Source organism: Prionailurus bengalensis, chromosome E1 (assembly GCF_016509475.1).
Source record: "Prionailurus bengalensis isolate Pbe53 chromosome E1, Fcat_Pben_1.1_paternal_pri, whole genome shotgun sequence".
Taxonomy (NCBI): domain Eukaryota; kingdom Metazoa; phylum Chordata; class Mammalia; order Carnivora; family Felidae; genus Prionailurus; species Prionailurus bengalensis.
In genome coordinates, this window is record NC_057347.1 from 43,148,500 (window position 1) to 43,162,706 (window position 14,207).

General features: G+C 39.1%; 1 protein-coding gene and 1 long non-coding RNA gene across 27 annotated transcripts in view; one reads left to right on the forward strand and one right to left on the reverse strand.

Moving 5' to 3' along the window:
• LOC122485721 (RAD52 motif-containing protein 1-like) overlaps positions 1-14,207 on the reverse strand; it is a 54,679-nt gene that overhangs the window by 27,131 nt on the left and 13,341 nt on the right. For 11 of the 26 annotated variants that reach the window (XR_006297927.1, XR_006297926.1, XM_043584819.1 and 8 more), the window contains 4 exons: positions 13,330-13,401; positions 8,055-8,126; positions 4,136-4,207; positions 3,319-3,399 (listed from right to left, as the gene is read on the reverse strand). The exons of 3 other annotated variants lie outside the window; for them this stretch is intronic. Coding sequence is in view for 16 of the 23 variants with exons in the window: in XM_043584819.1 (XP_043440754.1) it covers positions 3,319-3,399; positions 4,136-4,207; positions 8,055-8,126; positions 13,330-13,401 (297 nt within the window). In the remaining 7 variants the exon portion in view is untranslated. Of the gene's footprint in view, positions 1-3,318; positions 3,400-4,135; positions 4,208-8,054; positions 8,127-13,329; positions 13,402-14,207 lie in introns of those variants that run through there. 12 more of the 26 variants (XR_006297929.1, XR_006297930.1, XM_043584827.1 and 9 more) reach the window with 7 other exon arrangements.
• Positions 2,580-3,409, forward strand: LOC122485725. Its single transcript, XR_006297935.1, has 2 exons — positions 2,580-2,629; positions 3,321-3,409. It is a non-coding gene; the product is annotated as an uncharacterized LOC122485725 (long non-coding RNA).

Sequence of the window (14,207 nt, forward strand, 5' to 3'; positions counted from 1 at the left end):
AAGGTCTTAGCATAGTGCCGGAGCGCAGTAAATACCTAATAGAGGTAGGTATTAAAGAAATGATATGGGGCGGAGGAGCAACTACCATGCTTCCCAGAGAAAGAAGATGCCTTGGTATATACGTGGGAAGAATCAGATGCAGCTGGGAGAAGAAAAGTAATAGTTGGGTATGACTATGGCAAAGCTTTTGAACTACCACACACGGAAAATAATAAAAGTTACCCTAAATCACCCCAAAAGGACAGCCCTGAGTTGTTATCTTCATCCTTAACGTTTATGCCTTTCCGAATCTGAGAAGAAGCTGCCAGGATTTCCAGTACATACCAAAAAGCGATGACAATATCCTGAAGTGTGTCAACTTTTGTGGGCACACAGCTGTCTAAAAGGAAGCAGATGCCGGTTGACTGGGGGAGCGTTAGGGCGTCTCTGTGACTGCGGCTCGAGTTTGCCTTCAGAGGGTGGCCACACCTACCTCAATGATATTCTCAACAATAATTCAAAAGGGGTAAGGCTTAGATTTTCCTTATTCTCCCTTAGAGCTTATGTTCTTGGCACAATACTGATGCGCCACACACGAGCCAGCATGTGAATGTGTTCTATCCCGAGAAGGTACGGCCTTTCTACATCGTAGAGTCCTTCAGCTTCTAAAATCATGGAGCTCGTACTGTTAGAACCAATGAAGTGAATTTTTTAAAATAAGCCACCAGTCTGGACCTGTGTAGGTGAATGAAGGAGAAGCACTTTAAAGTCAGGAAAAAAAAAAAAAAACAACTATACTTAACATTTAGGATTATCACCCACTGTTGGTTTTCCATAATATATTTCATTCCTGATTTCATCTGAAAGAAACAGGATTATTACTACCATTCAAAAAGCGGTACCTTATCAATAAACTCTTGGCATGGCTTTGAGGTGGATTTCAGATTCAAAATAGACTTTACCACACCGCTAACGTGTTCACTCAGTGTTTATCAATAACGTAAGAGGCTTCATTCAAAAAACTTACTGAGATATAGTTACCTGAAACCCAGGGGTGAATCAAGGCCTTGTAGGGTCTGAACCTCATCTATTTTGGGAAATCCTGCCTCATCAAAACATGCAAAATTATGCGAACAGGAATTGCCAGGGTCCCTCCCAAGACTTTGGAAGGGGCCTATGTAAGTGAGGAGACCTGAAGTTTAAGCTTCAGTCAGTTCAAGATAAATCCACCTCAGCTGGGGCCCAACAGGTTTACAAACTTATTTAATGCTGGAGAAAATATTGTTTCAACTTATAAACACCCCAGTAATAAGTCACATAGGTAATAACGTGACTGAATTCACGGGATGGCATCTCCCCTGCGCATGCTCTCTTTCTCTCAGAATAAATAAATAAACGTTAAAAATAAAAAAGAAAAGAAAATTTGGCCCCAAACAAGGAGCCCAGCCTCCGATACACACTTACTGTACTGTGATAATTTTTTGGAAGTTAACTGTGAATTCGTTTTAGTAGTACAGCTCTATTCAAACCACATTGAAAGAGCGGGCCTACGCCGGCCCACTCCATCTTGTTCTGTGTCCTTCACCTTGACCACCTCCTCCCCTTGAGTAACCACCACCCCGCAACTGCCTAACAGGACTCTTCCCCAGCCAATCAGCTGAGGCCACAGCCATTACCTCACCAACTGCTACTAGGCCCCAATAAAACCTTTGCCCTTTTGAAACTGGCTCTCTCTCCCCGGTATCTCAAGGCTGCCTCAGTGCAGATAGGGGATTGAGCTCGAGCTAGCTCCAATAAAGGCTCTTTTGCTTTTACATCGGACTCGGCACCCTGGAGGTATTTGGGGATCACGAATTCTGGGCATAACACACATGACATGAGTATTAATTTATTCTCAATACCAGCTAGCTCTGGTTCTTTAATTACCTTTTTCTGTCATGTAAGATTGATGAGGGAGCATGGGGCAAGTTGAGGGCAAAATACAAGTTAGCACATGCCCCCGCCCCAGGTGGGATATGTGTGATTCTGGCTGCTCGAGGACAAAGGAAAGGAAAGAAAACAAATGGTTAACTGATAGAGATCTCAGTGGGGCAAGACAGGAGTTCCCATCAGTTTACAAATATCTTAGTAAATTACAAGAAAAAGGCCATCTTTTTCTCCTTCCAGTATGAAAGATTCTTGGGGACAGTCCCTGTATATTCTTTGTACCCCAAGTACTTAGTACATGGTCGACATAGAGTGCGCGTGGCACGGATTGTTTTTCAATGAATTCATTCATTCTTATCAACGGATTCCACCCTATTTAATTGTCCTGTATTGCCTACATAACTATGAAATTCAGATTCTTAGAAGAGACTCTTGGTGTTAGAAGATGCTTAGTAGAGGTGGTGAGTTTTAAGACATTATATTGACACAACTAAAACCTCTTGGTGGAGAAACTCAATGAGCCCGTTCTCTGGCATGCTGGCGAAACAAAAAACTGACCCTCGGTATTCTTTCCCCAAGTTAGGCATCAGCAAATTAATGAGAGGAGAGAGGAGGCCCCTGCTCTTGGGCACCCGCAGGAACTTACTCCAGCTCCAGACACACCGTAAACACTTTCATCTAACGGAAGATAAGCTGTGAAATCGGATTTCTGAACCACAAGACAGTAAGACAGTCTTTTCCAGCGTCTGCTTTAGAGGAGGGTCTTCAACCTTGAGTCTAAAAATCCCCCTCAGGCCACTGAACATGCCCAGTATGATTTGCTTTTTTACAGAGAAATCACAGAATGTTCCGGCTGAAAGGGAATAACACACTTCTTAATTGAAGAGTGGTCAGGAAAGAAAGCACATGGAGAGCAGTGCCCTGCGGCAGGTATTCAGGAGTTCTTTCTGCTTTCCTGATGGCTGAGGAAGCACCCACACCTGTTGCTGCCTGGAGAACTCTGTGCTAAACTTAGTTCTTTGAAGTTCTCTTTTGCATAGGAAACTTGCACATGAGCCGGAATCAAAGTTAAATTCAAAAGTGGATTTCAAGGACCATGCACACCTTGGGGAAGCATCACTGTCACGAATTCCCATGATAATACTGACTTGGGTGTTACTTGCTTGGGGCTTTCATTGCCCACACAAAGCTGGGTACGAGGGAGGGCAGAGAGTGCCATTTAGGAGTTAAGACAAGTCTCTTGGCCTCTTTGTACCTTAGTTTCCTCATTTGAAAAAAAAATGGATTTTAAGACCTACTTTCCAGAATTCATACTGGGTTTATTAACACACACCTAACCAGTCACTGTATGATATTTTTACATGTAGTTGTTTTTTTTTTTTTTAACATGTATTCATTTTCTATTTCACTTACAGCTTGTGTAAAAACTGCATTCCATGCCAGGCCTGAAATGTTCCAAAGCTCAGCTCGGTGAGTAAATTGCAACCAAGATTTCTACACACACCAAAAAAAAAACAAAAACAAAAAACAAAAAACAAAAAACAAGACACAAACGAAGAAGAAAAAAAAGATATTCTTTCAGAATATTTATCCTTTGGCAGTGATTCTAATTTATAGATAACGAAACATAACCACAATACTCTCTCCATACACTAAAGAAATCTCACTATGAAAGATGCTTGCCTTTTTAAAAAAATATCTGCATGAAAGATTTATACTTTCATGTTTATACATGTGGTGCATTAGATACAAATCAGTAAATGCTCAATAAATACTTGTGTTAAGTAAGTATTTTTTTCTAGAGAAGTAAGTTTATTTCTCTAGAAAAATGTTTCACAACTTTAGCACTGTTGAGATTTATGGTTGGATAATCTTTGTTATGGGGGGGGTGCTGCCCTGTGAACTGTAGGGTGTGACAGCAGCCCTGGCCTCCACCCACTAGATGCCAGGAGCACATCTACAGTCTGACAATCAAAAATGTCTCTAGGCACTACCAAGTGTCGCCTGGATGCAAAATCACCCTGGCAGAGAACTGCTGCTCTAGAACGATTCACTCTGATCTCTATAATAACTCTCACACCAAACTTTGCCACAGACAAAAAAGATTTGCTACATAATTTTAGTAGCTTTTGACTAATAAAGTTTCATTCATTCAAAGTGAATAACAAAGAGGTTTACAATTAAGTTTAATAAAAATTCCAAATATAATGAAATTATATTTGTAACTTACATAAACTGCAAAAAAGGTAGTGATTCAAATGTACGTCTTTCAATAGATTGTATTTTATTGCAGGATAAATCTCTAGGAAAAGGAAAAGGAAAATATTGCCTCAATTAGCTCTAAGATATCTAATTAGTAGGATGATAGTATTGAATAAGTAGCTTTTGGCTAAACTCTGAGTATTAGGAATTGTTATTTGAACCTTCCAGAGCCCCTAACCCTGCCCTCACCTTTCTTAAGAGTCTCACCGTTGTGATCTTCATACATAAAACATACAACTATAGATCTTGATAGATCTTGGAAGTAATCTTTCCTGAGAGCAGAAGAATTGATTAAATGACTTTTTGTGGCCTCATCAATTTCTAAATTATGAGCTCAAAGTTGTGATCTCCACATATAATTTCTAATATTAAAAGGGATATTCTCACATTAGCACACCTTCCTGGTTTAGTTCTATTTCTCAACACCGAGTCAATACCAGAGGAGATAAAAGATACCTTTTCGTTTAACTTGAAAAGAAGTTACTCCTCTAATCAATACCTAACTTTGAACGAACTCAGAATTATATTATCATCTTAATAGAAATTTATTTTTGGTTGTACATTGCCTAAACGGTCTATGAATTTATCAACTGCTTCAGTTGCAAGTGGGGCCAACAAAAAAACAACATGGTACTGGATTTTTTTTTGGAAACACCCATTCTTGATTATAGTTGACCCTCTTATTTCCATTGATTTCAGCTGAGTCCCTCACTTTCCACCTACATGGGTACCACCATCTTCTGACTGGCATTTTCATCTCTGGTCTCTCCCATTCTAATCTATACTGCACACAGTCACCAGATTAATTCTCCAGGAGTGGTTCTCAAATATCAGAGTCACTTGGGAACTTACTCAAGATGCAAATTCTCAGCTCTACTCTGGACTGAGTGAATCAGGAACTGTGGAGGTGGAACCTGTGTTCTGACAAGGCCTCCAAGTGACCCTGGTGCAGTCTAAAGTTTGTCCTAGAGCACTGCTGTGATAACACGGTAGCTTGGCATATTATCCAAGGCCTTCAAAATCCTAAATCTGGCTCTAGTTTCCTACTCTACAGATACCAAAGAAATTTCTCCTGCATTTTGCCTTTCACTCACTCTATTTTGCAAGCATATTCTTCCCAAGGTGTCTATCCGATGATACGTCATAGCCATTCAAGGTTCTGTTCAAACAGCATTTCTCTAGTAACTTCCCTGATCCAACTTGAAGTCTTCCCCCCTCTTCTATGTTCCAAAAACAACTTATACTTCTCATGGCCCAAATCCATTTCTTCCCCTCCCCCTCTCCTCCTCCTCCTTCTTCTCCTTCTTTGAATTTTTTAAAGTAGACTCCACGCCCAACCTGGGGCTTGAACTCACGACCCTGAGATCAAGAGTCGCATGCTCTACTGACTCAGCCGGTCAGGTGCCCCAATTTCTTCTCAATATAGTTATTCTGGCATTCCATTTCCTCTGGGCATAAACTCCATGAAAGTATGGACTAGTCTTGCTCATCTGCGTTGTCTACTGTGTTTAAAACTGATGCGTGGACAAAGAACAAACTCAAATATTTATAAAATAAATTAACAGCTGGGTAGTGAGTAGAAGGAGCAAAATGACTGAAAAGAAATGTGGTTTTATGACTTTGTGGCTCCCTCTTCTGCACTCTGTCAGTGCTTCATCATCCATTTAGTGCTTATGCGTTATGGTTGAAGCTTCTGTTGATTTTCCCTGTGAAATCATGAGTTCCTACAAGGGTGGGAAGCCTGTCTTAACCATCTGCGTGCCTATGGTACTGGGCATAGGGCCTGTCCCATTCTTTTTTAGGTTTTGATTCACATTTTTTTTTTGAATGAATGAATGAGAACACTTCACCTAACATGAAATAATTGGCTTACAAAGTACCTCATAGTAGAAATAATGAAAGGCCCAATCCATTGCGCAGTTTGTCTCTTTTGTTTTTCTCCAAACTGTGTTTGTAACGTTTGGAGCCCAGATGGCAGAGGTAGCCAAGAAGACCAATACAAAGTGGTTGTCCCCTAAGACTTGCAGGTTTGATCATTTGAAGGACGATTTTTAGTGTCATACGAGATTCTTTTTACTCACTACCCTTAAGCCTTCCACATTTGCAAGAAGAATCTATTTTCTAAAGCACATCATTAATAAGGATTAATGAGGGGCGCCTGGATGGCTTAGTCGATTGAGCATCTGATTTCGTTCGGTTCAGGTCGTGATCTCACTGCTCATGAATTTGAGCCCCGCATCGGGTTCTGGGCCAACAGCTCAGAGACTGAAGCCCACTTCGGATTCTGTGTCTCCCTCTCTCTCTGTGCCTACCCTGCTCATACTCTGTCTCTCTCTGTCTCTCTCTCTCTCTCTCAAAAATAAACATTAAAAAAATTTTTTAAAAAGGATTAATGAAATACACAGCTTTGGATGGCATGGGCAAAGAATAAACACTGAACCTCCATAGCAAAGAACATTAGTATCTCTGTGTGTCTAATGTACAGAGCTATATGCAAACATTTCTTCCTTGACAATGAGGCTGGAGAGATGTTTATTCTGTAACTAGCGAAGTTAGAGGCATTTCTGATGTTTGTTTAGTGTAAACATTTCTAACTATACCACTTAACCATCATTATATTTTTAAAGATTTCATTTTTTTTAAGTAATCTCTATACCTAACATGGGGCTCTAACCTACAACCTCGAGATCAAGAGTTGCAGACTCTAATGACTGAGACAGCCACGTGCCCCTTAGCCATCATTTTTTTCATGTTTGTTTATTTTTGAGAGAGACAGAGACAGAGCATGAGAGGGGGGAATGGCAGAGAGAGAGGGAGACAGAATCTGAAACAGGCTCCGGGCTCTGAGCTGTCAGCACAGAGCCCGACACGGGGCTCGAACCCACAAACTGTGAGATCACGACCTGAGTCAAAGTCAGACGCCCAACCAACTGAGCCACCCAGGAGCCCCAACCTCTTAACCATCATTTTAAACATCTATTTTTATGGTGGCATAAGAATTTCCACACCGATCACAGGAATCTGCTCCTGAAGCCAAGAGCACACTGTATGTTAACTAACTTAACAATAAATTACATAAAAAATAATAATAAAAAAATAAACTAATAAAATTTCCCACACTGAAATCCTTAATCTGTTCTCTTGATAATTTAATATGTACTTGGTAATACTGCTTACATAATTCACCTGCTTAGTTAAATATTTAATATTTAAATATTTAATTTAGATTAAATTATTTAAAAATTCTGGGTTAATGGCATTCAAATTAACGTAAGTGTTCTATATTTTCTTGTCTTGTAGGTGACAATTTGAGGTTAACTTCAATTCCTCTCATGTTACTAAGCCAACTTTTTCAAACCTTTTCTGTGAAGGCCAGACAGTAAATATTTTAGGCTTTGCAGGCCATATACGGTCTCTGTCACATATTCTCTGTTTCTTTCTCTTCTTTTCTCTTTTACAGCCCTTTAAGAACATGAAAACCATTCTGAACTCATAGGTTGTATCAAGACAGACCATACACAGGATTTGATCCATGGGCCATAAGTAATAAATATAAATAAAGGCAGATGGTATATGAACACTTACATAACAAGGTTCATATGGGTGTCCATAATTGCTCAGACCTCATTACCCCCTTTCCTCTACAACTGAAGGACTTTTTCCTATATCTTGTCTATAAAATTAAGAAGTTGAAAATGCATAGGAGGTATTTAATGCTAGAGATGGGCTGGGTCCCCACAGACTTACAGAGTTATAGAATTTAATAGAGAGAATTATAGAATTCTACTGTTAGAAGAAATTGCTGCAATTATCTAATTTGAACCCTGTATTTTTTAATAAATAATATAACTAAAAACTCATAATAAATGATGAACTGATTAACTTACAAATACTGGAGGGATAGCAGGCCTTCAAATGTGTCTTTATGTAATTCGGTCAGATAATTTTCACTGAGAATTCTGCAAAATGAAAAGGTCATTTCTGGGTCAAAATGCAAAATAGCTACAACTATTTGCTACACAGGACCGCTAGATGTGAGAGAAACCTGGGTAATGGTGCCACCAAATACACTAATTCTTATTTAATGTAGGGATGGCGATCTCTGCTGTTTGATTCAAATCTTTTCTTCTCACATACTCCTTTGTCTCTCTCTCTCTCTCTCTCTCTCTCTCACACACACACACACACACACACACACACCCCTATCCACTCTTCACACCAAAATGTACATTTAATGCCTACTCTCTGGATCACAAAATCTCTGTTAGAACCCAGCCCTGAGTGGCAAAAACATGGACAGAACTGCCACTTCCTCCTCTCTTTTCCCAAATGTTATTGTGGAAGCCCTATTTATAACCATATCAGTGTTACAAGTGAAGCCATCTAATTTTTTTCCCCAACTAAAAAATATCTGTGAGAACTAAAAATGTGCATAAAATGCACATAACATAAATGCTCAGTTTAGTAAGTATAGAGTAAATACCCGTGTAACACTATTTGTTCATTCTACTGTTGGTGGATACTAGATTTTTCTAATTTTTAGTTATTATAAACAGTGCTGCTTTGAACATTTTTCTGTTTATATCCTAGTACACATTTGCCTAAGTTTCTCCAGGATTTAACAGGGGTACAAAATTGCCTTCCTGAGAGGTTGTGCTATTTCAAGCTGGCAGATTGAAACATGCCAAGTCTCTACCAAACTCCAAACTGCACCAAAGTCCCTAAGAATGATTAGAAAAGATACAATTAGAAATTCCACAACCTTAGCTCAAAGCCAAGGGAGTAGCTCCACAAACACTCCCCACCAGAAATGCCTTGGAGCCACCTACAGGGTGATTAGCTGGGATACTGCAGTAGGACCAAGGACAGCACATCAACCCCACATCCTTCCTCCTTGGATCTGGCAGCAAAGGGTGTTTTCTTCCAGGCAGGAGCCATTGGTGTTAGAAGGGGGCAGGGTCCCAGAACCCTGGAGGAAGGGTATACACTCTGACTAGCCATTAGAAGTCACCTCCCACCTCTTCTTTAACTCTCAGGGGGACCTGTCACCAATAACAAGCCCCGTGGTTCATTTCACCTCTTCCTTAGGACCAGAAAACAGAAGCAAGTCAAATCTCAACTACAAAGATAAATTGCACTCAGGAATGACCAAATGGAGTGAGAAAGCCAATTCTATTCAGGACAGAAAATAAAAAACAAATATAACAGCTTATAGTCAATGACACAGTTAACAGAGAAAACACAAAAGGATTTGAGAATACCAACATTAATGGGGCACCTGTGTGGCTCAGTCGGTTAAGCATCCGACTTCGGCTCAGGTTGCAGTCCATGGGTTCAAGCCCTGCACTGGGGCTCTGTGCTGAAGCTCAGAGCCTGGAGCCTGCTTCAGATTCTGTGTCTCCCTCTCTCTCTGCCCCTCCCCAACTTGCTCTCTCTCTCTCTCTCTCTCTCTCTCAAAAATAAACACTATAAAAAATTTAGAATAGCATCATTAATATATCCTCAGACAGAGGTAAACAGTACATCTAATAAAAAGAACCAACTCAAGATTATATGAATGAAAAGCATTATCATTAGTAAAAAACTCAGTCTATGAGCAGCAGAAATGGTTGTTGAATAAATTAGAAAACTTGAGAGATCTGGCCACTGATTTCTTACCAATACTTGAAATGATATGTATTTATTATATTTACATATTTGTTTTTATACTATATATTTGTAAACCCCTTGACAAGTGGGATATTTGGTCAGTTTTGTTCTTGAGCTTATATCCCTGGCATGTAAAACAGTTCCTGGGACATAGGAGATGCTCCATAAATATTTGTTGAATGAATTCAGAAAGTGACAGGTATCAATTTGCAAATATACTGCTTTTAATTAAAACAAATCATTCATTTATCATCATTTATGAGAATAAGTACAACTTCACAGGAAAACAAATGTCTTTCTCCACCTCCACCCCAATTTGTGACTCAATCTTTTGAGACAAGAACCTTTTGAGAATTTCATAAAAGCTATGGAATGGACCCTTTCCCTAGAAAACTGCACTTTCTTGAATACGTGCAAAGGTGTGCATGCGATTTCAATTTGCAGACCATCCCTTTAGGGCTCAGGTCCGTGAATAGAATGGACTGAATTTGTGGGTGCCAAACTTGGATGGAAAATGAAATCACATCTCTATTTTCACAAACCTCTAACTAGAATTAGCATTTCCTTCCATTATGAATGTAGGCAACAAACCACAGATTAGTATAGTTAATTTGGTCCCCAGCAGAAATCAGATATTTTCGTATCACATATTTGGCGTGGATATCTCAAACTATCATTTATTCTCATCAGTACTTTGAAGTTATAATAGTTAGTAGGCCTACCATTATATTTTGTTATTTAATATTCTAACAGAAGCAGATTTATTGCTATATCACTAATCTTTTTAAAAAATTTTTGAAAACTCTATTTCCACATAATTTCCTTTTCCTATATATTTTAACTTATTATACATTTGAAAACATTATCCCAAGAACATAAGCTTCTGCAGATCATCAATAGATATATAGAAGGGTGCCTGGGTGGCTCAGTCTGTTAAGTGTCCGACTTCAGCTCAGGTCACGATCTCACGGTTCGTGGGTTCGAGCCCCACATTGGGCTCTCTGCTGACAGATCAGAGCCTGGAGCCTGCTTCCAATTCTGTGTCTCCCTCTCTTTCTGCCCCTCCCCTGTTCATGCTCTGTCTCTCAGCAGTAAATAAATGTTAAAAAAAAAATTAAAAAAAAAAATTGATATATAGAAAAAAAGGTTAAAAATCCTGCCCCAGGGGACTATTGACCCATAGTTAAAAACTTCTGTCTTACAAGGCATAACCCTCAAGCTGAATTAGAAATCATCAAATCTTGGGGCACCTGGGTGGTTCAGTTGGTTAAGTGTCTGACTTCGGCTCAAGTCCTGATTTCACAGTTTGTGGGGTCGAGCCCCACATCAGGCTCTGTGCTGACAGCTCGGAGCCTACAGCCTGCTTTGGACTCTGTGTCTCCCTCTCTCTCTTTCTCTCTCTCTCAAAAATAAATAAACATTTAAAAATTTTTTAAGAATCATCAAATCTTACCAGATTCATGTTCTAGTATATAAACTACCAAATACATGCTTTTCAAAAAATATTTTTTTAATTTGTTCATTTTTTAATAGGTAATATATATTTGCATGGCTCAGAATTCCAAAGGTATATAATACACAATTCAAAGTTTTTCTCCTACCCCTGTCCCCCAGCCTACCCACTCTCTCCACTCTCTCTTGTTTCTTGTGCCAAATTACTTTCATTTTTCTTACAAGTTTGGGAAATAAGATCTCCAAGTTAGATACTATCATGAGAAAATATAAACTATATATAGTATTTAAGAAATTCATAAAATTCATAAGAAAACAACTACCTTATTCTACCATTTGTCTCTTACCAGTAAGGTTATCAGACTAAGGGGCAGGGGGGAATCTACTTCAGGGGGATCATAATCCCTACATTTAGATTACTATGACTGTTATGTCTTTTATTATTAATTCAGAAGTCATTTATGACTTATCTACCCAAGTTGAACTAATGATATGACACACAATCTGTCATGAAAAATGCCAATTACTTCGAGTATAATATTGTTTCCAAAATTACTTGTGTCTACACTGACTTTTTCTACAAATCAATTTAAAAAAAAGATAACAAAAAAATCGGCAAAGGACAGAAAATTCAGACAAGAAACACAAATGCCCAGGAAACATACAGAGATACTTAAATGTATAAGTAATCAGAAAAATTCAAATTCAGAAGGGACCCATTTTATTCACCCACCAGATCAGCCAAGAAATGGAGAATATCCAAGAGTGGGAGGGTAGGAGGAAATGAATGCTGTCATGGTGTATGGATTGGTGTGTAAATTGGCACAACTTTTTTGAGGGCAATTAAAATTGTATATATATCGGCATCGTCTTCATCCCAACAATTCCATTTCCAGGGATCTATTCTACAGAAATACCCACCCACGTACACAAAGATGCATGTATGAGGTGGTCCATGCAGCAATGCATGTAATAAGAAAACTGGACACAGCCTAAACATCCATCAAGAGGGGAATTATTAAATCGTAATACACTCATACTATGGAATAGTATGCAGCAGCTTGCATGGATGGGGTAACCCTCTATGTACTGGAAGAAAAAAAGTCTAAGACATACCACAAAGCAAAAGAATCGAGTTGTAGGGTGTTACAATTTATGTAAAAAAAAGATAAGAAAATCACACAACAAACCTACTTTGCTGTAAATATGTATGTAGGCAAATGCATGGAAAAAGGTCTGGAAGGATATATACTAAATCCAGAGTAGTGGCTATCCCAGCAGTGGGGGGATTAGAAGATAAGGCAGGTGTTCACTATATCTGTTATTTCATCAAAAAAAATTTTTTTAATGTTTATTTATTTTTGAGACAGAGAGAGAGAGGGAATGAATGAGCAGGAGAGGGGCAGAGAGAGAGGGAGACAGAATCCGAAGCAGGCTCCAGGCTCTGAGCTGTCAACACAGAGCCTAAGGTGGGGCTTGAACCCACGAACCGTTGAGATTATGACCTGAGCCGAAGTTGGACACTTAACCGAATAAGCCCCCCAGGCCCCCCTGTTATTTCATTTTTATATATTGAGACTATAATCATGTATTCCTTGTATAATGGAAAATAAGTTGAAATTGATTCTAACTTTAAAGGGAACCTGCCAAATTTAATTTTTAAAATAAACACAGATGGGGCGCCTGGGTGGCTCAGTCGGTTAAGCGGCCGACTTCAGCTCAGGTCATGATCTCGCGGTCCGTGACTTTGAGCCCTGCGTCGGGCTCTGTGCTGACAGCTCAGAGCCTGGAGCCTGTTTCAGATTCTGTGTCTCCCTTTCTCTGACCCTCCCCCATTCATGCTCTGTCTCTCTCTGTTTCAAAAATAAATAAACGTTAAAAAAAAAAAAATTAACAGAATTGCAATCGGTAGAGGTTGAGTTGGGACATGGAAGGGGAAACACCTTTCCTCAGAGCTACTGACTTCAAAGTTCTGGACCAAGAAGGACCTTAGAATGCAGTTAGTTTTTTTTTTTTTTTTTTTTTTTTTTTTGTATTCGTATTTGGAGAGAATATACTCACAGTTTCTCAGCCCAACGGTATCCCTTCCATACATTTTCATCAATGTAAGAAATAGAGTTTCCTTGGAAATTTCTGTGAAGAAACACAGTTCAGATCCTTGAATAGGTAGGAAAGGAATGAACGGAATAAATAAGAGAATCACTGGCAACCTTGTGGGGAATATTCCAATGCAGTAAATGCCAACTTTCTACTTTCCGCAGCTATCAGCATCCCAGGTGGTGCAATTAATAAAGAGCTAGCGTGGGGCCACTGGCACAAACAAGGCAGCTCCTTTGAACGTGAACTTCCTATTTGTTCCATTCCTTGGGTAGATAACGCCTGTTAATTACTCTGGAGGTAAGTATTTTTTTCCCCCAAATCACTTATGTGTCTAAAATGGTTCCTTCCACAAATCAATGAGAAAATAATAATTCAACGAAAAAAATGGTAAAAAATGTACCATTATCAGCAAACAAATGTAAAGAAGCCCTCTACTGAAACCTCTCTAGGTGTTAGAAGGATAAGGGAAGTTAGAAATTAGAAGAACTAACATGGAGAGATTTCTTAGACATATTGCATAGGGAAAAGCAACAAATCACTGGGCAAGGAATTAAAAAGTATCCCCTCATTAGGAAATTAGGAAAAAATGCAAAGGAAAGAGATGGGAAGGAAGGACACACACCAAAAAGGTGACAGGAGTTACCTTATGAGTGGTAGGGAGGGTGGGGTGGGATTTTCACGTTTTATCCTCTATACCTGTGACATTGAAAACAAAAAAAAGTATCCATGATAATTCATGTATCCATGAATTACACATGTTTAAAAGAAGCTATTAAATGCCTGAGGTTCAGTTTCAACCGCTAACTCTGCGTATGACTTTGAATCTTTACCTTTAGTTT